Source organism: Bufo bufo, chromosome 1 (genome assembly GCF_905171765.1).
Source record: "Bufo bufo chromosome 1, aBufBuf1.1, whole genome shotgun sequence".
Lineage (NCBI taxonomy): Eukaryota > Metazoa > Chordata > Amphibia > Anura > Bufonidae > Bufo > Bufo bufo.
Window position 1 is genome coordinate 51,790,595 of NC_053389.1, and position 26,991 is coordinate 51,817,585.

The 26,991-nt window shown below is 48.3% G+C and overlaps 1 protein-coding gene across 7 annotated transcripts in view; it reads right to left on the reverse strand.

The window, feature by feature from the left end:
* The window catches only part of HSPG2 (heparan sulfate proteoglycan 2), a 126,354-nt gene that overhangs the window by 70,222 nt on the left and 29,141 nt on the right, over positions 1 to 26,991 (reverse strand). For 6 of the 7 annotated variants that reach the window (XM_040423725.1, XM_040423690.1, XM_040423706.1 and 3 more), the window contains exons 2-6: positions 12,629 to 12,764; positions 7,190 to 7,282; positions 5,326 to 5,400; positions 512 to 621; positions 327 to 385 (exon numbers count right to left, since the gene is read on the reverse strand). In XM_040423725.1, the coding sequence (XP_040279659.1) occupies positions 327 to 385; positions 512 to 621; positions 5,326 to 5,400; positions 7,190 to 7,282; positions 12,629 to 12,764 (473 nt within the window). The remainder of the gene's footprint in view (positions 1 to 326; positions 386 to 511; positions 622 to 5,325; positions 5,401 to 7,189; positions 7,283 to 12,628; positions 12,765 to 26,991) is intronic. The other variant, XM_040423715.1, reaches the window with a different exon arrangement.

The window sequence follows — 26,991 nt, forward strand, 5'->3', positions numbered from 1 at the left end:
TACAGGGAATGTGAGGAGTATACAGGATATAATACAGGAGATGTGAGGAGTATACAGGATATAATACAGAAGATGTGAGGAGTATACAGGATATAATACAGAAGATGTGAGGAGTATACACAATATAATACAGGAGATGTGAGGAGTATACACAATATAATACAGGAGATGTGAGGAGTATACACGGTATAATACAGGATATATGGTGTGTCAGATGAATGATGGGTGAGGTACATGTAGATGAGAATATGTGATATACATCATAGTAGAGGCACACTGTATATATTTGTCTATAGGTATATGCAGTACGCTTATTCTTCACTCACTTGACATATACAACGTTAACCATTTGCTCTCCAGGGATTTTGTAATATTCAGACTCGAGCTGGAAGAAGAGGGACAGATGATGGGCCATTATTATCGCATAGCTATATGACATATCTGTATCTACAGAGCAGCTCAGGGGGCGGCTGGGAGTGACGCTGGATAATTACAAGCAGGGCCATCTCACCGTGTCCACAATGGCTTCCGACAAATCCCGGAACTGATCCGAAGAGACGTTGTCCAGGTCCAGAGTGTACTCTATAGATGTGGTAAAGTTCACCAGAGCTCTGTAATAAACTGCAAGAAAAAAAAGACGTGAGTGAAGGGATGAATGAGCCTCAGCGGGCACGGGGCTGCAGCACGAGGTGCACACAGGACATCTGCCTTCCACAGCATTTTACGGTACCAGCAAACTGGATGGGACTTTACAAAACGGACCCACTATGCAGAGTATTAAACCCACTGCAGTACATTGCAATGCAGAGAGTGTAATGCACGCAAATCCATGACAGATCTGCAGTGGAATTTCTGCTGCAGCAAAATCCACACTGGAAATTCCGCGGGAGAATTGCTGCAAAATCCGCCAAAGAAGATCCATGTGACTGTACCATAAGACAAGCTGACAGTACGATATATATTTATGCAGGTAGGCAGAATGAAAACTCAAAAGCAGACTAAATAGTAATATTAATAATATAATGGAGACGATGAGCGTTAAAACATGGCCACCAGAGGGCGCTGGTACTGCAGACATGCTTAGGGCAAGACTTCTAAAAAGCTGCAATTTACTGAAAAAAGGAGATTTCAGGGACAAAGGCTAATTATGTTAAACTCAAACCACACAGATCACTTCCAGGCTCCAGAAGCATCTACCCTCCTACCCATGGTAGTCATAGAGCCACACAGGTCTCAGAGCTCCTTGTGACAGATCATAGGGCCACAAGGTCTATAGAGATCCCTGCGACGGCTCATAGGGCCACACAATCTATAGAGCTCCATGTGATGGCTCATAGGGCCACACGGTCTATAGAGATCCATGCAACGGCTCATAGGGCCACACAATCTATAGAGCTCCATGTGACGGCTCATAGGGCCACACGGTCTATAGAGCTCCATGTGACAGATCATAGGGCAACAAGGTCTATAGAGCTCCATGTGACGGATCATAGGGCCACGCGGTCTATAGAGATCCATGCGACGGCTCATAGGGCCACACAATCTATAGAGCTCCATGTGATGGCTCATAGGGCCACACAGGTCTCAGAGCTCCATGTGACGGCTCATAGGGCCACACGGTCTATAGAGATCCATGCAACGGCTCATAGGGCCACACAGTCTATAGAGCTCCATGTGACAGATGGTAGGGACACAAGGTCTATAGAGCTCCATGTGACGGATCATAGGGCCACACGGTCTATAGAGCTCCATGCAGCGGCTCATAGGGCCACACAGTCTAGAGAGCTCCACGTGACGGCTCATAGGGCCACACAGTCTACGGAGCTCCATGTGACGGCTCATAGGGCCATACAGTCTAGAGAGCTCCACGTGACGGTTTATAGGGCCACACAGTCTATAGAGCTCCATGCGATGGCTCATAGGGCCACACGGTCTATAGAGCTCCATGTGACGGCTCATAGGGCCACACGGTCTATAGAACTCCATGTGACGGCTCATAGGGCCACACAGTCTGTATAGCTCCATGTGACGGATCGTAGGGCCACAGGGGCCTCCCTAATACTGATTTGCTCTGCAGGATATTATTACATGTGCTTATCAGCCATGTGTAGAAATCTGCTCAGGCCCTGGCGACTCGCAGTGCAGGAGCCCTTTCAGGGGACGTCAGTTGGGTCCCGGGCCTATATCAACACTTCCACCTTCGATGGGTCACCTCTTTGGATCAAAAATGTGATGTGGCTCGTTATCTCTAGAGATGCCGCCGTTATGACCGACAGATGACGGCAGCTGCTCGTACATGGAGAGACATCAGGAGATTCCTCCGACGCACTTCCCACACAGAACATCTGTATTCCCATTCCTATCTGGACACCGGGCCGCAGCTCCATGTGATACCCTAAGCTTCCCACTAAATGAGATGTAGCAGAAGAGACTGGGGAGAAGAAGGAATGTGGCAGCCGCCCACAGAAAACCACCGATAGGCCCGCAAATGACTGGGAAACGCAGAACGGCCGGCGGGCGGCTGCACGAGGAGGTGGGGGGGGGAGGGATGATGGATGAACGCAGCTGTCAGAAAACATCCATCCATTGGGAATGAATGATAGACGTGTACCAGGAGGGACCATGCACAGCTGGAGGCAGCTGGACAAGCCCACCATGTCCTAAGAGCCTAATCCCCCACAGACAGGAGATGCCATATCTGTAGGGGCAAGGAGGTCTTCTTTCTATAGGGGTTCAATAGGACTCGTCATATCTATAAAGGTCTGGCAAGAAGGGTCTTACCGAATCTATAGAGGGTGAGGAACGAGGGTCTTCTATAATTTAGATCCTACAGAGATGGAAGGCCTTATATGTATAGGCGGTGACTTGTCATATCTATAACTGGCTCATCTATAGAGGGTCAAGATGGAAGCTCATATCTATGGAGGTAGATGAGGACAGTGTCTTATCTACAGGGGTTGGAGGGAAGGTCTCATGATCAGTTATAGGAGGGTCAGGTTGCGGTAGAGGTATATGCGCTAGATCACGTGCCAGATATAAGGCCATTTGTTATAAGGTGATTTTAGGCACCTCGATGTTCCTGACCGGTGACAGATATCCGATGGAGGAACCAGGTCTCCTCGATCCTCCTTGTATCCTGGTATAAAATGCTCAAGGGTTTGGCTGGTTCTAAAGAATCAGATCAGGAGTGCTGTAGTAGTAGTGTTTGGGGAGGACTGTGTTTTGGGACCTGCCGACCCTCACTAGATGGCCTCCGTCATGCACTGCACCAACAGCTGGAGAAGAAGGGGTGCAGCGTGCCCCCAGTATGATGAGGAGTAGGCCCGGAGAATGCACAATGCCTCCATGTGTCTGATCAGGAAGAGCAGAGGAAAAACACACAGCGCTGTGTGCAGGGAGCGTGACATGCAACGCAGCCCAGATACCTGCCCCGTGGCACGTCTGTCCATTGTACACTCCAGGCACTGAAGGGGTTATTATACAGAAAGGGGGATGGAGAGTGCACAAAGGCTCATACAGCCCCCCAATATACAGTGAGGAACAGACGTATTTGAACACCCTGCGATTTTGTTCTCCCACTTAGAAATCATGGAGGGGTCTGAAATTCACATTGTAGGTGCATTCCCACTCTGAGAGACAGAATTAAATATATATATATATATTCAGGAAATCACATTGTATGATTTTTAAAGAATGTATTTGTCTTGCACTGCTGAACATAAGTATTTGAACACCTGAGAAAAAACAAGAATTCTGTCTCTCAAAGACCTGTTACTGTGCCTTTAAAAAGTCCACCTCTACTCCACTCATTAATCTAATTCAGTAGCACCTGTCTGAGCTCTTTAAAGACACCTGTCCACCCCACAGTCAGTCAGACGCCAACTACTACCATGGGCAAGACCAAAGAGCTGTCAAAAGACACCAGAGACAAAATTTTGGACCTCCACAAGGCTGGAAAGGGCTACAGGGCAATTGCCAAGCAGCTTGGTGAAAATAGATCAACTGTTGGAGCAATTGTTAGAAAATTAAAGAGGCTAAAGACGACTGTCAGTCTCCCTCGGACTGGGGCTCCATGCAAGATCTCACCTCGTGGGGTATCACTGATGATAAGAAAGGTGAGGAATCAGCCCAGAACTACAAGGGAGGAGCTGGTCAATGACATGAAGAGAGCTGGGACCACAGTTTCAGAGGTCACTGTCGGTAGAACACTACGCCATCATGGTTTCAAATCATGCACTGAACCTTCCCCTGCTCAAGTCATCACATGTCCAGGCCCATCTGAAGTTTGTCAATGACCATCTGGATGATCCAGAGGAGGAATGGGAGAAAGTAATGTGGTCAGATGAGACCAAAGTAGAACTTTTTGGTCTCAACTTCACTCGTCGTGTTTGGAGGAAAAAGAAGGATGAGTTGCATCCCAAGAACACCATCCCTACTGTGAAGCATGGGGGTGGTAACATCATGCTTTGGGGGTGCTTTTCTGCGAAAGGGGACAGGACGACTGCACTGTATTAAGGAGAGGATTAATGGGGCCATTTATTGTGAGATTTTGAGCAACAACCTTCTTCCCTCAGTCAGAGCATTGAAGATAAGTCGTGGCTGGGTCTTCCAACATGACAACGACCCGAAGCACACAGCCAGGAAAACTAAGGAGTGGCTCAGTAAGAAGCATATCAAGGTTCTGGAGTGGCCTAGCCCGTCTTCAGACCTAAATCCAATAGAACATCTTTGGAGGGAGCTGAAACTCCGTGTTTCTTAGCAACAGCCCCGAAACCTGACAGATCTAGAGGAGATCTGTGTGGAGGAGTGGGCCAAAATCCCTGTAGCAGTGTGTGCAAACCTGGTCAAGAACTACAGGAAACGTTTGACCTCTGGAATTGCAAACAAAAGCTTCTGTACCAAATATTAAGACTGATTTTCTCAGGTGTTCAAAAACTTATGTTCAGCAGTGCAAGACAAATACATTCTTTAAAAACCATACAATGTGATTTCCTGATTTTTTTAAAATTTAAATTCTGTCTCTCGGAGTGGGAATGCACATACAATGTGAATGTCAGACCCCTCCATGATTTCTAAGTGGGAGAACTTGCAAAATCGCAGGGTGTTCAAATACTTCTGTTCCTCACTGTACGTCCTCCTAAATACACCAATAAACATATCTGTTCTTCTCAATATACATCCGCCCCCCCCCCCTCCCCCAACATGCAGCCTGCTGAATCTATCTACAATTTTCAGTCCCCTGCTGTAATTTGGGCCTCACAGCACACAATTAGTGGCGTCAGCTCGTGCACAGGGCAGGGGCCACACACCTCCAGCAGCACTTACTTAGGAAGGGTTCTTGGTCCAGTTCAGAGACACTCATACCTGCCAGCTGTGGAGCTAACGGGGTTACCGCAGGCCCTGAGCAATGGTGGACGGGGGAATGAGGGGAGTATGGGGGATGGAAGTGAGGGGGAAAAAAGGAAGAAAACAGTTCATGTAAATGCAGAAATAATTCACTACTAGTCCTAGAAAAGAAACCATAGAGAAGATGACCACCACCCACAGACCCTCCCAAGACCCCATCGGCAGCAGTGTTCCTGCTAACAGTGACAGGGTTTATTAAATATCACGGATTCATCTTATTTATTGACTTTATCCTGAGCTCCCTGGTTCATGAATAGAATGGCCGACCTTCACATACTGCAGCACTCTCCTACGCGCTCTGGACCTATAGCTGTGTTCATACTAAGCCCCCTGATTCATGAATAGAATGCCAGATCTTTACACACTGCAGTCCTCTCCTACATGATCTGGACCTATAGCCGTGTTCATCCTGAGTTCTCTGGTTCATGAACAGAATACCAGACCTTCACATAATGCAGCAGTCTCCTACATGGTCTGGACCTATAGTTGTGTTCATCCTGAGTTCCCTGATTCATGAACAGAATGGCAGACCTTCACACTCTGCAGCTCTCTCCTATCTGGTCAGGACCCATAACTGTGTTCCTCCAGCCAGCACAAGGCTGCCTGCCCTTCGATCTCACACAGCAGGATAGGACGCCCCCAGCAGCGCCTCCATGTGGCTTCCATTATCCTTCATCATCCCACACACATCATCTGTCATTGCTCCAAAGACACAGAGATAACTCCCACCATCCCCAACCCATAGGCTGCACGTCGCTCTACCTGTCACCGTTATTAGGGGGGCACTGTGTTTGTCAGTGTTATTAGGGGGCGCGCTGTGGTGGTCACTGTTACTAGGGGGACATTGTGGCTGTCACTATTTTTGGGGGGCAGCACTGTATATGTGGGTGTTGTTAGGGGACGCTGTGGTTGTCACCATTACTATGACGACTCTGCCACTGTCACTGTTGTTAAAGGGGGTGCTGTGGCTGTCAGTGTTATTGGGGGGCCGCTGTGGCAGTTAGCATTATTAGGAGGGGTCCTGTGACTGTCACAGTTGTTAGGGGGCACTGTGGCCGTTATTAGGGGTGCACCAGAGCTGCTGCCGGGGACAGTGTAACTCCTGCTGTTATTATAGGTGGGCGCTGCGTCTGTCCTGATTACGGGGGCACCGTAGCTGCCTCTCTGTCACTATTATGGGGACAGCGATTCTGCATCTATTTTCAGGCTTTTGCCATTTTGTCTTCACCTGGTGCCTCTAAAGGCCCCTTCATCTGCAGGTACGTGTGTGGCTGACGATGTGGACGCACACAGTGAAGAACAGCCTCAGGTCTAATAGGGATATGTTCACTACTGCTCGGTGTCGGCCTCCCTTCATCCAGCGTCCCTAGTAACCGTCCCACCATGGAAAACCGGCCTCGTTTCTTGGCTCCAGTTTGCAGCCAGTATAACATGTGAGGTGGGAGCGTTCCCCGCTCTGCTGGACGGCGGCCCAGTTCAGTTTTCATGGACATGGGTCCATCTATTAATATCACGGTGATAATGAAATGTGCCTGTCCTTCCTGTTTATTTAACACTTCATACCAGGACAGCAGCCAACCTGGTACACCCTGCGCCAACCATGGCACCAAGTGCGTAACACAAGACCCTGGAACGGCACAGGTAAACCACAGTGAAGGGCAGGAGTAAAGGGGCGCTCATTAAGCTGAGGGTCTCTAGCTGACTACTCAGAGGGGGGGGGCGTCTGCGCCGCGTGACGCACAGGTCGCGCTCATCGTCGCTCCTGTCTATTTGCCATCCTTACCTGTGACGAACGAGGCGATTGTTGAGGTGGGTACGGTTGTGAAGCCTTCTGCCGTTGGGAGCCCGCTGCCAATCTCACTACTGCCGGGGTCATCTGAAAAGAGGTGGAAACCATTAGTCTAATGCCCAGAACTGGGGCTTATAACACGGGGTGCCACACACAGGACATGGGGGTGGTCTACTAATGGGGGTCTTTCAATCTAAGGGCATGCCAAAGGAACTCCAGATTTCCGTACCAAGACCTTTGCCGTACCAAGACAAGGCGGATAAGCTGGTGGTCTTGGTGTTCCTAGGACATCAGTAAGATATAAGAAACCTAGAAGGGCCTGACTTCCAGCAGTTATATGTGCGAGGACACAGGTCACACCAGGGGAAAGTCATAAAACAATAGTAATAAGTGAGCAAAGTCTAAATCACACACAACAGAATACCGCAACCACGGAGCCGGCAGTAGAGACGTAAAGCAACGCTGAGGACATGTCCTCTGCTTTCAGCCATGTATATCACAGGTTAAAGAAATACAGAAAGGCCACGGTATAAATGGTATCATTCCCCTGCTGGTCCGAAGTGGTACTGCAACCCTGGGTGAGTTTTGTCAATGACCGCACCAATTCTGGGTTGAAGAAAAGTAAAAAAAAAGCAAAACTCTGAGACTGACCTTCGGATATCTGCCGCCGATTTGCAGTTTGCACTGCCGCCGATCTGCGTGGAGGAGTTTTCTGTCTTCGGAGGCCTTTCGGGTAGACTCCCCTTCTGCCCGAGTGCCTGGACCTGTGGAGTGAAGTGCACTCACCTGCTCCCTGAAACTGCTCCCCCAACGCCGCTGCAGCACTCCGTTCCCCGGGAGTCAACATCTGGTTTGATGGCCGCTGCAGTCAATCACTGGTCACAGATCACGTCAAAGGGTCTCATGATGCCAGGGGGAGGCCAGTGGCTGACCATCAAAATGGATGTTGACAGGTGGGGAGTGATGGCCAACCGCTGGCTGCAGCGGCGGCATGTCCCCATTGCGTCATGTCAAAGGTTCTCATGACACAAGGGGGGCATGTCACCGCTGCGGCCAGTGGTTGGCCATCAGACTGGATGTTGACACGCGGGTCGCGGTGCACTACAGAGGCGGAGGGGGAGCAAAAGAGCCGGGCAGCAGGTGAGTATGCTTTCCTGTACAGGTCCAGAAACATGAGAGGGGTCTGCCCAAAAGGATCCTGAAGATGGAAAATTCAATAGGGAATCCATATGCAGGAACCACGGCAAGAATCGATACGGGCATCCTGTTTCTCTCCGAGATTTGGATTTCAAACCTGAACGTGTATAAATTACAGAGCAAATTCTCATTGAAACCAATGAAACACTTGTGTTACGCCTTTGATTTTCTGCTCCGTGGATTTTGGCACAGAAAATGTAATGAACTTCTTATAAAAAAAAAACAGTCTGAACATGCCCGATATGTTCACACCTTGGATTGAAATCACACGTGAACCTCTGCATCAGAAATCCGTGGTTGTACTCTCAGATCTCGAACATGGATTCGCTGCGGGCGTGCACTAGTGCTTGGCGTTTCTATCCATTGTACAGGAGGAAATCCGCCCAAAGCTAAAACGTGTGAACATACCATTACACCGACACCAAGAATATGTTACACACAACAACATGAAGGGTTAATGCTTAACAAGTGTTTCCCATAAAAGACGGCAGGTGAGAGGTTTATCTGCCCTACTACAGCTTTCCTGGAGATGTCTGACATTCCTTCATCTCTCCACATTCCTGGGGGTGAAAGTACAGAACAGGTACAAGAGCCTCCGATAGTCTGCGCTCAGCTGCTCCGCCTGAGATAAAAACCACAAGAAAAATCTCCTGTACAATGCCGACTCCTGGCACACCGCCCATATAGTGCAGCCTGAGGACACAGCAAATGTAGTCTTCTGCTACCCACAGAGCTAATCTACAACCAGATCCCATGTATCACCTCCCCTGTACAACCAAGCAGATCCCATGTATCACCTCCCCTGTACAACCAAGCAGATCCCATGTATCACCTCCCCTGTACAACCAAGCAGATCCCATGTATCACCTCCCCTGTACAACCAAGCAGATCCCATGTATCACCTCCCCTGTACAACCAAGCAGATCCCATGTATCACCTCCCCTGTACAACCAAGCAGATCCCATGTATCACCTCCTTTGTACAACCAACCAGATCCCATGTATCACCTCCCCTGTACAACCAAGCAGATCCCATGTATCACCTCCTTTGTACAACCAACCAGATCCCATGTATCACCTCCCCTGTACAACCAACCAGATCCCATGTATCACCTCCCCTGTACAACCAACCAGATCCCATGTATCACCTCCCCTGTACAACCAACCAGAACACATGTATAAGTCTTCCAGAACACATGGGAGCTCATGTTTATACAGTGAATATACACTCTGTACCGTTATTATAATTATTATTATTATTATTATTATTTTTGTGATGACACAGTATACAATACTATGTTTTAGTGTTTACTTTATTCTTTTATATGTCCTCTTAACATCCTTTTAACATATTTTGAATTTTTTTTTCTTTGGATGTCATATGATTATATTATATATGATTATTATTATTTCTTGTTCTCTCTTTGATACCCCTGAAGAAGGAGGGTTGTGAGACTTCCGAAACGCGTTTGGCCAGCTTTTACTGTAATAAACCATATTGATCAGAAGCCCTGGTGTCCCATGTATCACCACCCTGTACAACCAACCAGATCCCATGTATCACCACCCCGTACAACCAACCAGATCCCATGTATCACCACCCCGTACAACCAACCAGATCCCATGTATCACCTCCCCTGTACAACCAACCAGATCTCATGTATCACCACCCTGTACAACCAACCAGATCCCATGTATCACCACCCCGTACAACCAACCAGATCCCATGTATCACCACCCCATACAACCAACCAGATCCCATGTATCACCTCCCCTGTACAACCAACCAGATCCCATGTATCACCACCCCGTACAACCAACCAGATCCCATGTATCACCTCCCCTGTACAACCAACCAGATCTCATGTATCACCTCCCCTGTACAACCAACCAGATCCCATGTATCAGCACCCCTGTATACTCCTACCAGATCCCATGTATCACCACCCTGTACAACCAATCAGATCCCATGTATCACCTCCCCTGTACATCCAACCAGATCCCATGTATCACCTCCCCTGTACAACCAACCAGATCTCATGTATCACCTCCCCGTACAACCAACCAGATCTCATGTATCACCTCCCCTGTACAACCAACCGGATCCCATGTATCAGCACCCCTGTATACTCCTACCAGATCCCATGTATCACCTCCCCTGTACAACCAAGCAGATCCCATGTATCACCTCCCCTGTACAACCAAGCAGATCCCATGTATCACCTCCCCTGTACAACCAACCAGATCTCATGCATCACCTCCCCTATACAACCAACCAGATCCCATGTATCACCTCCCCTGTACAATCAACCAGATCCCATGTATCACCTCCCCTGTACAACCAACCAGATGCCATGTATCAGCACCCCTGTATACTCCTACCAGATCCCATGTATCACCATCATTATACACTGTACTAGTTCCTGTGTATCATCTCCATGTACAGTTTTCCAGATCCCATGTATCACCTCCCCATACACTCTGCCAGATCCCATGTATCATCAGTATTATACACTGCACCATATCCCATGTATTAGTAGATCTTTTGCACCATTCTTTTGTTAAATCTGCCAGATCCTACACATCAACTCACTGTGAAATATACTATTCTATCCAATGTATTAGAGACTATGTCCTATTCCCTCCCGTGTCCATTATTCCAGATCCCATGTTTTATTCCCCTGTACATGCCCCTGCTCCATGTATTATCCCCACTGTACATGCTTCTAGATCCAGTGTATTACTGCCCTGCACATGCTTTCAGATCCAATTTCTATTTCTGTCCCTAGGAAGAATTTCCATATATATCATCCAGACAGTGTAGGGACGGTGTAGGATTAGTCACAGACTTCTTTCCTGCATTTCTACATGTTATTTCCATGCTCCCTGCGGCTGCAGAGAGTGTCGCTGGTGTATTGGGATATGGAATAATATCGCAGCACAAACAAAGGAAGCGTCCAGGATGTCCTGTGAGGTCACCGGCGCGGTAAGCACCGACCTGCACCTACTGATAATGAAGAATGCTACCATGAGAGTCCACATTGCACGTTTTCCCGTCTGATCTTACATCGCAGTGATCGTTCCCCCACTCGGCTTTATAAAATGGGGCGTCTACATCACCCTAATGGCCACAGATGTCAAGAGCCAGAAGCTAAGAGGCACCTATCTCTGCTCCCCTGGAGGAAGGGTGCTGCTCTACTTTTGGATGTTATATTACAGCGAGTGCCATAAACCCCTCAGATTTGTACTTTTCGAATTCCACGACTTCTCCAATTCTCTGTTATCCACGGTGAATAGTTTATATTTCTCTGGACTTGTATCTCCTCTTATTACTATATGTTGTGTTATTCACCAATGATAATGGACTATTACAGGGTCCTTGAGACGTATTGTGAACATGTCATGCTTTGAGATCTCTTGGTCAATAAAAGGAATAACATTTTAAAAAAAGTTTGTATAGTTGGTACCTATTAAGCCTAATTAAGGGTGGCAGGTGAGGGTATGGCTGTAGATGGGGACAGTCAGGCGAGGGTACGGCTGTAGATGGGGACAGTCAGGCAAGGGTATGGCTGTAGATGAGGACGGTCAGGCGAAGGTACGGCTATAGATGGGGACAGTCAGGCGAGGGTACGGCTGTAGATGGGGACAGTCAGGCGAGGGTACGGCTGTAGATGGGGACAGTCAGGCGAGGGTACGGCTGTAGATGGGGACAGTCAGGCGAGGGTACGGCTGTAGATGGGGACAGTCAGGCGAGGGTACGGCTGTAGATGGGGACAGTCAGGTTTGGGCCTGGCTGTAGCTAGGGACAGTCAGGTTTGTGTACGGCTGTAGATGGAGACAGTCAGGTTTGGGCACAGCCAGGAGTGGACACAGCTGTACATAGGGACAATCAGGTGCGGGCAATGCTGTAGATAGGGACAGTCAGGTGTGGGCACGGCTGTATATGGGGACAGTCAGGTTTGGGCATGTCTGTAGATGGGGACAGTCAGGTGTAGGCATGGCTGTAGATGGGGACAGTCAGGTTTGGGCACAGCCGTAGATGAGGACAGTCAGGAGTGGGCACAGCTGTACATGGGGACAATCAGGTGTTGGGACGCCTGTAGATGGGAACAGTCAGGTTTGGGCACGGCCGTAGATGGGGACAGTCAGGTTTGGGCACAGCTGTAGATGGGGACAGTCAGGTTTGGGCACAGCTGTAGACGGGGTCATATACTGTATGTATTCTATAAGTCCTTACCTCCAGAAGCTTCATCTGCCATAAAGTCTTCATCATCTCCCACGTCTCCATAACCCCATCGCTGTGGTCCGGAACGTGTCTCAACATCATTCTCTGGGAAATAAACCTCATCCAAAACTCTGGAACAGTGAGCAACCTGTAAGATACCGAGCACAAGATCAGCGACAATCATCTCACAGCCTAATGAGTGCAGTCTATAGGACGGTGGTCATATGTGAAGGAGTGCAGTCTATAGGACACCGGTCATATGTGGAGGAGTGCAGTCTATGGGACACTGGTCTTATGTGGAGGAGTGCAGTCTATGGGACGGTGGTCATATGTGGAGGAGTGCAGTCTATGGGACACTGGTCATATGTGAAGGAGTGCAGTCTATGGAACACTGGTCTTATGTGGAGGAGTGCAGTCTATAGGACGGTGGTCATATGTGGAGGAGTGCAGTCTATGGGACACTGGTCTTATGTGGAGGAGTGCAGTCTATGGGACGGTGGTCATATGTGGAGGAGTGCAGTCTATGGGACACTGGTCATATGTGAAGGAGTGCAGTCTATGGAACACTGGTCTTATGTGGAGGAGTGCAGTCTATAGGACGGTGGTCATATGTGGAGGAGTGCAGTCTATGGGACAGTGGTCATATGTGGAGGAGTGCAGTCTATGGGACACTGGTCATATGTGAAGGAGTGCAGTCTATAGGACGGTGGTCATATGTGGAGGAGTGCAGTCTATGGGACACTGGTCATATGTAGAGGAGTGCAGTCTATGGAACACTGGTCTTATGTGGAGGAGTGCAGTCTACAGGACACCGGTCATATGTAGAGGAGTGCAGTCTATAGGACGGGTGGTCATATGTGGAGGAGTGCAGTCTATGGAACACTGGTCTTATGTGGAGGAGTGCAGTCTACAGGACATTGGTCATATGTGGAGGAGTGCAGTCTATAGGACGGGTGGTCATATGTGGAGGAGTGCAGTCTATGGAACACTAGTCTTATGTGGAGGAGTGCAGTCTATGGCACGGTGGTCATATGTGGATGACTGCAGTCTATAGGACGCCGGTCATATGTGGAGGAGTGCAGTCTATAGGATGGTGATCATATGTGGATAAGGGCAGTCTATAGGACACCGGTCTATTTGGAGGACTGCAGGACAAATGTCAAGTGGTTCACATTTGACTGCTGACCCCTCATTTTCCTCCAGACCTCAGGGCACTGATCCAAGAGACAGCCTCATACGTAGCCTACGACCCAATCTCCGGGTGATAAGCTCATCGCAGAAGCATGACATGGGTGGGCAGACGGGCAGCAGGAGGTCATTTTAACCCTCTTTTCATGCACCAAACATGAAACTGCGAAATTATAAATATGAGTGAGGACAATGCCGACCGCTTTCATTTCCAAGCCCATCATTTTACATTAAAGTGAGGTTCTAAGCGACACATGAAGCCCACCGCCCTGTCCTGACTATCCCCCTCCTCAGCTCATCAGACCGCATGAAGAGTGGAATGTGTTGTAACAGCATTTTCCTGTGCAAATACGCCGGGGCTTATGATCACAGGGCGATCAAGTCAGGAACAAAGGGATTTAACTCCAACATAAAAGGTGTTTAATCAGCTCAGGCTGAGCTGAATGAGAGATGGAGCCCTGGAAGAGCCATGGGGAAACGAGGAGTGGCGTTCCGTGCAGTCACTAAATACCACCGTACATACTGGTATACGAGTCTAGAGCATGCGGCTGGCACTGCACCAGTGACACACATGCTATAGATAAGGGAACGCAAGGATCACGAGAAACATAAAACAGCTGTCTGTCAGTGAATGGATCACTTAGTTTTGCAGTTTCTTTGAAGACTACATCTGAGGACTTCAAATCCAACCAAAAATTACCCACACAGTAGGAAGATTTCCCTCTGCTCTGGACAAACAATGTATAACTCCCATCATCTATGACCCCAGGATCTTAAAATCTAATCACCTTATCTCAACTTCCAGGGAAAAGGAAGGAAGGGGGGGGGGATGAGATTTACTCATCAAAATGTGTCAGCGTTCTCGCCCCTTTAGACACTTTTCTCACCTCACTGGAAACTTTTGTAAAGCGTCTGGAAAATAAAGTGGATTGAAAAAATGCTGCAGATTTATTAAAGGGGTTGTCCGGCTTTGGAGGCCTTTCTGCCAGACACTCCCCCACCTCACTGGATTGGCAGAATTAGGCATATTTACTGGCTCCCCGACACTCCACGCTGCCATAGAAGAGCTACTCGTGAACTGCCGGTTTGACGGAGGTCAGGTGTGCTGCTGCAGACAATGATTGGCTGCAGCTGTGATGTGCCCTCCATGCATCTCACGTGATCCAGTGATGTGATGCATGAGGAACACGTGACCTCCATCAAACCAAAGGTTTACAAGCGGGGACCATAGTGCGTTAATGGCAGTGGGAGAACCGGAAGGAGCTGGAACTTAGTGGCAGAGCGTAGTTAAGTAGGCTTCCTTCTGCAGGTCTAGTGAGTTGGGAAAGGTGGTCTGGCAGGAAGGCCCCCAAAGATGGACAACACAGTAAATGGTATGTGACAGTTCTTTACTGAAAAATAATGGTTTAAGTCAGCCCTGAGCTGGTGCAAGGAAGAAACAATTAACTTCTAGTAAGACGCACCCAAACCTATCATAGAGCGTAAACCACCTTGATAAACGTGGTGGATCTTCTGACTGTCTTCTCTAAGTTTATGCCTTCTAAATTTTAGACAGGATTAGTAAATCCGTCCCAGCACCTTACAGACATCTTCATCACTCGCCGTCCCCAGTGGAGTCACATTCTAAGTTCCCTATCAGTATGTTATTAGAGTGTGGGAGGAAACTGGAATACCCAGAGGAAACCCACGCAAACACGGGGAGAACATACAAACTCCATGCAGATGTTATCCATGATCGGATTTGAACCCAGGACCCATTAATAGTCAATGAGCCACCATGTTCCCTACCCCAAGCTGAGCACACCCTTACCTCTAATCAATGTTATATGTGGCATGGAAGGGACCTGGAGAAAGTCATGAGAGCCCAGGAAACATTCAGACTCCAAGCCAAATCAAACCCAGGACCAGGTCCACCAAGGCCAACTGCATTATACAGGTGGAAACCAGTAGTCAGACGCTTGAGGATCTTGCTCACTGGTTTTTGAGGTTATGTGCATTGGCTAATATTTACTAATGTCGGCGGACCTAGAAATGGTCATAAAAGGCACCAAAATCTGGAGCAATTTTGTAAGTGTGTGTGGCCTAATATGCACCATTTTGCACCAAAATTATGGCTTAAAATTCTTTCTCAAAGTAAGCCAACGAATAGTTGGTACAGAGTCAGACAAAAGTGTCTATCTCTGCACTAGATAAATCATCCAGCCTGAGGCCCTGTGATTAATCTGATTCAGGTGCGTTTAAAGGGGTTGTCCCACAAAAAATATTCTGCAGTTTTCAAACCAGTACCTGGATCTGAATACTTTTGTAATTGCATGTAATTAAACATTTAGTATAGCAACTGAGTTATTCAATAAAATCTGACTGTATATTATTTTTTTTTATTTCTCTGTCTACCTCGCTGAGGTGGATGACCATGCTCAGTTTCATCCTTCAACTACCTCCTGAACTGTGATAGTGAAGAGGGCTGCAGCAGAAAAGACACACCCCATGAGCTGCAGCAAAAAGGACACACCCTTGAGCTGCCAGCAAGAGGAACTCAACTGGTCAAAATGTGCAGCTGACCAATGACAACATTTTGTAACAGGAAAATCAGGACACGTGTCATGTACTTACCTGTCCACGCTCCCACGGCGAGACCTCTTGAGGTGGGGAGACAAGAGAAGACCTCTGCTGGTGTGAAGTGATGGAGACACCTCTCCTGGTGGGAAATGATAAATAGACCTCTCCCAGTCAGGAGATCCCTCATAATAGGGATATTTGGGGAAACTTTCCCCAATTGGGAGACCTCTCCCAATGAGGGGGGGGGGGGGGGAGACCTCTCCCGATAAGGGGGGGAAATAGGGAGACCTCTCCCGATGAGGTGGGGAAACGGCGAGACCTCTTTCGATGAGGTGGGGAAACCTCTCTCGATAAGGGGGGGAAATGGAGAGACATCTCCCAATGAGGGCGGGGGGGGGGAATGGGGAGATCTCTCTAGATGAGGGGAATTGCGGAGACCTCTTCTCATGAGGAGTAATAGGAAGTAATGAGAGACCACGTCTGATGGGGAACAAGGGCAAGATCTCTCTTGACAAAGAGAGATAGGGTCCTCTCCGATGACAAGAAATGAGTAGGCCTCTTCTGTAGGGGAGACCTCTTCTAGGGTAGATTGAGATAACATTGTTGGTCTCCCTGGTCACAGATCTTTGGACTTCTATAGTAAATCTAGGATGAGGCTCTTCTGTGACAACCAGATATTGGGCATTTATACAGTGAACTCTAGTCCTCACAAAGCAGTGAAGAGGTTAAACATGTTACGGAGGAGTTGGCCGGAGCTGCGCCAGTTCTCATCCGTCCAGCTGGCATCCCCTGGGTTTTGGATGTTATTTGGTTTGTAGTAAGAAGGATCTGATCCACATGTAGAAAACAATCATTGAGGTGGCGCTGGGCCAGGGCGACCATTCTCCTCTATTTATACAAAAAATAATGACACTGTGTACAAACAGGACGTCGTGTCCTTGGAAGTCCCTCAGCAAGATGAGAACTGCAGGTGTCGCTCACCAAAATCAGACCGAGACTGATAAAGGGACGCTACACCCGCAGTCAATTTACTGTTCCCAGTTATCGGCATTTTCAGACTTGGGAGCGGCTGACTGTAGGACAACTGAATACAATTGATCGTTTCCGAGGCCTCGTTCTTAGAAAGCAGGCACCAGGGCCAACCCGCCAGTCTTTGGCGTAATCACCTTCAGATCAACCAGGATTAGGCATTTTATTCAAAAGTGAATGATCGGACTGGAACTGGCAGAGACCAGAAAATAGGATTAAGTGGCAACTGTGGAGTCTGAAGGGAACCGTGCAAAATGAGAGCTGCAAGGTCAGAGATCTCGATCAGATGGTGCAGTGTGATAGGGGCATGGATCCTCACGGCCCAAAAATGCAAAAATAACCTATACTAATTTAAAGGTCCGCATAAACTCTCTGCACTCCTATTACTGGGCCAGTTATATTCATCACGGGGACTCTTTGACAACATGTCTGCATGGATCAGGTTTCCTGATGCACATCCACCGATCACAAAAAATCGAGCACTGGGGTGGGCTTCCGAGACTGCTGAGAATGGGGATTTCCATTCATGAGATACTAAGCATCAATGCAATCCGTGTAGAGGAGCCGAGTCCACATAACGGTACCCGTCCACCACTCACGGGGGGGGGGACTCTTCTGCGTCACTCCATGACATATGCAATATCCACTGGATTGGTCAGACTACAGGGACTCGAACAATCCTGAAAAATTAGAAGTCGCCTCTACTATAGAATGCCTCCCTACGAACATGAACAGAAAAAAAAAAGAAAGCACATGGATGTCTCCGTGTGTCTTTTCCGCAAATTATAGAACATGTCCTATTGTTGGCCATATTGTGGAGAAGACCTAATTTCTAGTAATGGGAGTGAGATTGCACATGGAAGATGTCTGTATGTTTCAGATCTGTGCTTTGCAGGCCGCATTATGTGCCGACACGGTCGTGTGCATAAGGCCTTATTGATGACCTATCCTTAGCCTGTATCGGGGATCCACAGGGGATGTGAAAGTATACTGTGGATGGATCTGGAGGCAGAAGGAACTACACAATGGATGGAGTCTTCCATCTAATGGATAGTTTGCTAAGCCAGCGGCAGCCCGAAACAGCGACGCACATGGCACTGCCACCAATCTGATATTGACCTATCATGAGGATAGGTCATCAGTATCTAAGCACCAGAAAACCCCTTTAAAGCTCTTCATCAGAACATCTTGTTCATTAATGAGGTCTCCAATTTTCCATGGCTTTTCGTCCTAAAGTGAATCGAGCAATATATATCAGTCACTGGTTCGTCTCCTGTGGGGGGGTCTGCCAGTCGGCTTGGTATGTAATCTTCTATACCAGTGAGGCGCTGTTGACATCTCCATCAAAATTTCTATTTTTCTGTTCCGAAATTGGAAAAGAAAAATAAAAATAATGGTGTACCAGATCCATAATATGACGGACACCAGTGGTGCCTGATGGACTATGCTGGGGTCTGTCGGGGTTCCATTACGGTTTCTGTAATTTTAGAGAAGAGTGCTGTGCTACTTCTTTTCCAGTAAATACGACAGGAGTTCATGACGAAAGTGTGAATGGAGTCCAACAGATGCTGAGTGACAACCCCTACTGGCCGACCATCAGACACTCAGCATCTAATGATGGAATAAATATAAGTCCAGCCTGGTATAGACACTGAAGAGGAGCCCTGCAGAGCACACACCGGTATTGGTGGGGCACTACAAGAGAGTGTGCTATGTATGCAGGAAAGTAGGTTTGGGGTGCAGAGGTCAGGTGCCGAGGGCACCCGTGATCGATTTGTCTGAACCAGCCATCACCATGGATAGACAGATTCCAAACAGCCTATGAACCGGTGTCTGACGTCATATGGCAGCAGCTCTGTGTGTGATTAGTGATATCTTCTCCATGGCTCTAGAACATGGAGACATCAGGAGAGAGCGGAGCAATGCAGCCTCATGAGTGCAGATAAAGTACAGACCCCCTGTCATAGGCTCTTATGCAACGTGTAACCCATGAGAGCACAGAGTAAACCATGAGCTGGGGGATCCACAGAGACCATCAGAACATCACTATCTTCTGCTGGTTACAATCCAGGGACAGGACATTTGATCCAATTTATTTCACAATTACATTAATGCCAGAAAAGACCCCAGCACAGCTGCAGCCTCCCCCTCTATGTCCATGGGAATGTATCTGGGGTTCAGGAAACAGCTGTCAGCTGCGGCAATAAAACAAACATACAGATCTCTGCCCGGTACAAAGACACCAGGGACGCCCCCACATAGATGCAATCTATAATGGAGTGTACCCCGTATCACAAACAACAGACATAATCTACCCATACACCTAAATACCCGCGTAAACCTACAGAGCAATGTAAGCACTTGCCAACGATCATTCTCCAGCAAACTACAAAACAAACCTCACACCTGATCTAAAAAAATAGATGCTTCATACAACACTTAGAGAAGTCCTAACGCTTTATCCAGAAATGTACTGTAGAACCTCCATGACACCTAGAAAACTCCTTACACCTTATCCAGAGATGTAGAACCTCCATGGCACCTACAGAAGTCCTCACACCTTATGCAGATCATCCACGACACCCAGAGGAATCCTAACACCTCTTCCATAGACACTGATCTGCCATGGCACCCCACCTACAGAGCTCCTCACACCTTATCCAGAGATGTAGATCCTCCATGACACCTAGAGAAATCCTAACACCTCATCTAGAGATACAGATCTTTCATGACACCTACAGAAGTCCTCACACTTCACCCAGAGATAAAGGTCTTCCATTACTTTCCCTTAGAAATGTTCCCATACTTTCCCAGAGATCATGATCCTACATGACACCTAGAGATGGACTAACACCTCATCCAGAAAGATAGATACTCCATGACACCTAGATATGTCCTTACACTTCATCCAGAGACCACGATCCTTCATGACACCAAGGGAAATCCCCATACCTCACTCAATAATGTAGAGTCCCCATGACACCTAAAAAAGTCCTCAAACTGTACCTTATCCGGAGACATAGATTCACCATGACACCTTAAAGAACATTCGCTATGATACCTACACTTCACCCAGGGACCATGATACTCCATGACACCTAGAGAGGTCCTCACATCTCACAGAGACACCATGATCCTCCGGGACACATGAAGAGGTCCTTACACTTCACCAAGAGGTCATGATACTCCATGACACCTAGAGAGGTCCTCACCATAGGCGTCCGCATGGGGGGGCAAGTGCCCCCCCCCCTGGAAATCGGGGCACAGGGAGATGAACGCTTCCATTGTGGAAGCGTTCATCTCCATAGTCATCTGTATCGCCGTCCTCAGGACAGCGATACAGATGACTGTGCTGAGGCAGGGGAGGGAGAGGCGTGTCCCTTTCCCTTCCTCTGATAGGCTGCAGACACTAGGCCGGCAGCCTATCAGAGGCCGGCGCAGGCGGCGCGATGACGTCATCACGCCGCCTGAGCCGTACAGCGCGGGACACAGGCCGGAAGAGGCCTGCATCGCATCGCTGCCAAGGAGGTAAGTATAAGTGTTTATTTTTTTTTTGTGTACAATACTGGTGGCTACTGGCACATAATGGGGGTCTCTGGCTACTGGCACATAATGGGGGTCTCTGGCTACTGGCACATAATGGGGGTCTCTGGCTACTGGCACATAATGGGGGTCTCTGGCTACTGGCACATAATGGGGGTCTCTGGCTACTGGCACATAATGGGGGGGCTGTCATTACTGGCACATAATGGGGGGGCTGTCATTACTGGCACATAATGGGGGGGCTGTCATTACTGGCACATAATGGGGGGCTGTCATTACTGGCACATAATGGGGGGCTGTCATTACCGGCACATAATGGGGGGCTGTCACTACTGGCACATAATGGGGGGCTGTCATTACTGGCACATAATGGGGGGCTGTCATTACTGGCACATAATGGGGGGCTGTCATTACTGGCACATAATGGGGGCTGTCATTACTGGCACATGATGGGGGGCTGTTATTACTGGCACATGATGGGGGGCTGTTATTACTGGCACATGATGGGGGCTGTTATTACTGGCACATGATGGGGGGCTGTTATTACTGGCACATTATTGGGGGCACTATAGGGGAATCTACTGAGGCCACAAAGAAGGGGTGTTTTATATGGGGGGCTCTGTACTGAATTTTTTACTGGGACACATTATGGTGGGTACTATGAGGAAGGGGGGAGAGGAGTACTATTGGGTCATCTACAGGGGGCACTAAGAAGGGGTATTTTATACTTGCAAATTATGGGGGACACTGAGGGCATCTACTGGGGCATTTTATACTGGTACATTATGGGGGGCACTAGGAGGAAGGAGGGAGAGGAGCACTATGGAGGCATTTACTGGGGGCACTACATAGGGGTATTTTATACTGGCACATTATGGGGGCACTATGGGGACATTAGCTCAACTGGGGGCATTACAAGGGGGTATTTTTTGCACTGTCACATTATAAGGAGAATTACTACTGGGGGGGCATTATTGCTCCCCCATGGTATGACCCCCTAGTAGCAGCACCAGCCTCTCTCTGCTCTGCTATCCCTCTGCCCCTTCTCCAAATCCTTATTATGAAATCTTTCTCATTAGGATAAAACACAACATCAGCTCCGCCGAGCCCCCGGCCAAAGTGTGGAAGTGGCGTCCGAGATCCCCAAGGGCCAAGCCAAGTAATTGTAAGTTTTCATATGAAATATGTTTATGTTATACACATATAGCCTACACTGTGCCACACAATATACAGTATACCTCTACACTGTGCCACACAATATACAGTATACCTCTACACTGTGCCCCACAATATACAGTATACCTCTACACTGTGCCCCACAATATACAGTATACCTCTACACTGTGCCACACAATATACAGTATACCTCTATACTGTGCCACACAATATACAGTATACCGCTACACTGTGCCACACAATATACAGTATACCTCTACACTGTGCCCCACAGTATACCTCTACACTGTGCCTCACAATATACAGTATACCTCTACACTGTGTAGTCTGTTCTATAAGCACTATTGTTTTGTGGCGGCAGACAGAAAATAATCTGGAAGTGCCCCTCCCGAGACCAGGCTCTGGATCCACCACTGCACAGCTCATGCGTTATTATACTTTGTGATAATGAATATACCCCTCCCCTTCATTACATTCTCAGAAACAAGCAGAGCATGGATGTCAATAAAATTATGCCCCCCCCCTACCCCCGGAAAAATTTCTGCGGACGCCCAACGGTCCTCACATCTCACCAAGACACCATGATCCTCCACGACACGTGAAGAGGCCCTCACACTTCATCCAGAGCCCACGATCACCTATGACACCTAGAGGAGTCCTCATAACTTACACAGAAATATAGATTCTCTATGACACCTAGAAAACTCCACATCGAACCTCAAAATTAACTGAACTATTGTGTTGTTATCACGATGACCAGAAAAATCAACAAAAATCTATTTTCATTTAACTTTGTCATTTTGAACCTTGAAGTATCTTTGAAAGTTGCCAACGATAATGCACTTTGAGCGACATATTAAGCCCACCGCCAATTCTGGACCTGGGCTGATTCACAGAGGCCTTCACAATGTGGCTGCATGTTCTCCACTCCACGTCTGCAGCCACAGCACAGAATACACATCGGTTACCAAGAGTTAATGACTTTGGGAAACTTTGGGAGACAGAACAAGACAACTTTGTTGTAATCAGCACAAGGCTTCGTGTTACACGGTTATCACCGCCCCCATAAACACTATTTACTGAGCGCAACGCCTCCTTGCCTCTGGCTGCAAACCCTGCCAAGCACCGAGGAGTTAAAGGGCTGCCGCACCCTAGCAGTAAAAGAATCAGATACTGCGCTGGGTTAAAATAAATGTAACTGAAGTGAGGGCATCCAAAAATACAGGAGCTGCAAATAGCCCCACAGGACGCCTAATATGGAGTAATGGCCGTCGCTGCGCAGTGACATCACTCTTTGTTTAGTCTCGGATCCATCAGTCAGCCGTGAAGGGACAGTAGGACAGGGGCGACAGCATGGCCGAGACCAGCAAACATGGCTGCATACAGATCAGGAAAATGGAATTAAAGGGAGTCCGTCACCATCAAAATCAGTTTCAAAGTAAGCGTACCGCCATGTAGGGTATTTGGCAGCTGAAGGCATCTGTGTTGGTCCCATGTTCATATGTGCCTGCATTGCTGAGAAAAATTATGTTTTAATATATGCAAATGAGCCTCTATGTGCAACGGGGGCGTTACCGTTACACCTAGAGGCTCTGCTCTCTCTGCAACTGCCACGCCCTCTGCATTGTGATTGGCAGGACCAGACATGATAACGTTTTCACTGTCTGGTCCTATCATTGAAAGTAGAGCGGATGCTGCAGTTGCAGTGAGAGCAGAGCCTCTAAGTGTAATGGCAACGCCCCCGTTGCTCCTAGAGTCTCATTTGCATATAGTAAAACATCATTTTTCTCAGTAATGCGGGCACATAGGAACATGGGAGCAACACAGATGTCTTCAGCTGCCAAGCGCACATGTAACAGGTCAGCCAGTGTCATAGGTACAAAGCTGCTGACAGATGCCCTTTAAAATCTGGTCATGTAATCCTGAGAAATTCGTTTTTGAATTTTTTATGCAAATAAGATTTTCAGTGCACCATGGGCAGAGCTACTCTATCGGCTCTTAAAGGGGTATTCCCATCTTAGACAATATGATATGCCCCCATTGTCTGATAGGTGCGGGGGGTCCCACCGCTGGGACCCGCACCTATATCGAGAACGGAGCGGGGAGCGCTGTGGCTGGAGGACCCCAGATTTCCCGGGGTTCGTCCACCACCAAGCGCTATTCCCCGCCTCTCCCATAGAAGTGAATGGGAGTGTGCCGCTCATGCGCGGCCCATGCTCCCATTCATTTCTATGGGGCAGATGGCAAAAGCCGAGCCAGCGCTCGGCTATTTTCGGTGGAGGGTGTGCGCAGTACGCTCTCCTTCACTTTCGGGGTTCCGTTCTCGATATAGGTGCGGGTCCCAGTGGTGGGACCTGCACCTATAAGACAATGGGGGCATATCCTAGCGATATTTTCGGCGGAGGGCGTGCGCAGTGCGCTCTCCTTCACTTTCGGGGTTCCGCTCTCGATATAGGTGTGGGTCCCAGCGGTGGGACCTGCACCTATAAGACAATGGGGGCATATCCTAGCGATATGCCCCCATTGTCTGAGATGAGAAAACCCCTTTAGGTCTCAGGGACTGTCAAACAAACAAGTGGGGTAGACAATGGGCAGCGTTATGGAGGATCAGTGGTGCACCAAACAGAGCAGCCCCCCCCCCAGGGTGCACCGACAACCTTATTTGCATCAAAATAAAAATTAAAGCATATCTCGGAATCGGAGGAATGGATTTTCATAAGGAAGATAGGGTTATGTTTCCGGATACCTACCCTACATGATGGTATGTTTACTTTGAGTTTTCTGGGAAAGCTAAGTGACAACCATCGTGGCGGTCACTACAGCTGTCCCAGGGTTGACACTCAGCTTTCAGCGTCTGCCAAATATATGCGGAATTCGCCAATATAGTAGTACTAGGCAGATTTACCATTCAGGAGACTTGAAAAGCTGGGTGACAGCCCGTGTGGCCACTATAAAGGCAGGCACCCAGCTTTCCGATAGGATCCTGATTTTTAGCAGTAGAAGACGACCTCTCAGGACTTGGAGCTTTCTGGGGAGACGTCCAGTAAGAACCGCGGTACCTGTGCTCTTGATCACCCAGGGGTTAATAAGGGCGGCATTTTTTCGCCATGATTTTATCATGGCAGCGGCTCTCACCATCTGCCGCGAGGTCCCCCACACGTTCTGCATTTTTGCAGGATGATTCAGTTAAACTTCCCATGGAAAGACAAACCTCACCTTTGCAGATGCGGAGTTTATGAATGGGCAGACGGATAGACGTGCAAACCTGCGGTACGTGGGATTAGTGAAAAGTCAGGGGTCTGATAGGGAGAAGGGAAAAAGTCAAAAATACTCAGCAGACCACAATTCCTTAAATACTCTGCAGCGCACCAAAACCTCCACGCAGCTGTAACCTGGAAAGGAATGCTCTGCAGATGGAGCAGAACGCGTTCTCTGCACCCAGTGCCCACCCTGCAGCGCACCATGTTCCTGGATGCCTCTTCATGACCCCAGTTGGAAATATCAGTCTGATCAATGTCATCATTATGCAATAAGGGAACGCATTCTATTTAGAGGGAAAGTCTGGAAAAAATTACATTCCTCCTCCCCGACCCCATTCATGTCCAGTGATGTAATGGCAGGAACTCACTCCAGCAGATACAGAAGCCCTCATGCCACAGAGTAGGAACAATCGCCTGTCCAAATCCAGGCGTGTCCTCCATCATTGTTACTGGTTCTAAGCGAAGAATATTTTTTGCGTTTTTTTTTTTGGCCCTCTCCGTGATAAGTGCATACCCTCCTCCACGTGCATTCACCCTGAACCCGATGTGCGCCCGGATCTGCTCTGCTCTAGATGAGCCCGATAAGAGATGAAAGACCAAGAGTCACCCACGTGAGACCGAGCATGCGGAGCTGGCATCCTCCGCACATCCAAGACATAACACATGGAAGGAGGATGAACGGCTCCATGGCAGGGAATCAACCACGGCACCGTACGTCTCCACAGACTCCACCGACGCGACTTCCCCGTCTGTCATCACACCAATGCTGTGCACAGCGCCAGCTGATCACACCATAAAGCCTGTCATTTACAGCGTCGTGTTCAGACCTGAGCAGCAATACGGTGAAGCCTGGATCACGGAAAATCCATGTCACTTCTAGTCCGTCACCTCAGTTGTGCTAAAGTACGACATGGTCTCGGTACAGAAGCAGGAGTTATCCACCATTCCATCATCTAACGGGCACGTGAGCAAGGCCACCCATCTCTAATACTTGGGGCAGCTCTCACCAATTACAACCAGATCCACAATCTAACGTGTATATGGACCCAGACACATGGGGATTGCTTGACCGCCAGCTGTGCCATGGGGATGGGCATCTTACGGTGACTGTTGGGTTCAATTCTTAATGATTTTTTCAGATGGAAATTTGCCAAATAAATGTAAGGGACAAGATGTTGTTCTTCGGCTATTGCTTGTTCAGCATGGGCTGCTGGTTGATGAGAGGGGGATGTCAACGTCAGCCAAAATATTTCAGGGCACTTGTATACTTATGTGAACCCTGCTGGAATTAATTGGGTTTCAATGGCTAATAATTTGTGGTTAAGGATGAGCGCGCAAGAAATGGTCGACTAATAGGTAGCCTGCTTTAGATTCAGATTTACTGCAGGGCTTATGTACAATGCAGTCATTATGTTGTGGGGTGAAACTGACATACACTGCAGTCAGAGGCGAGAAGAATATGATCAGTGCTTGTGAATCATGGTGTGTACGCAGCCCAGGTTCACTGGTGTCAACACTCCACCCTGTGCCATGGGTTGGAGCAAACCGTGCACCCTGGTCCATGAATTGGAGGCAACATTGCACCCTGATCCATGGGATGGTGAAAATGGTGCACCCCGT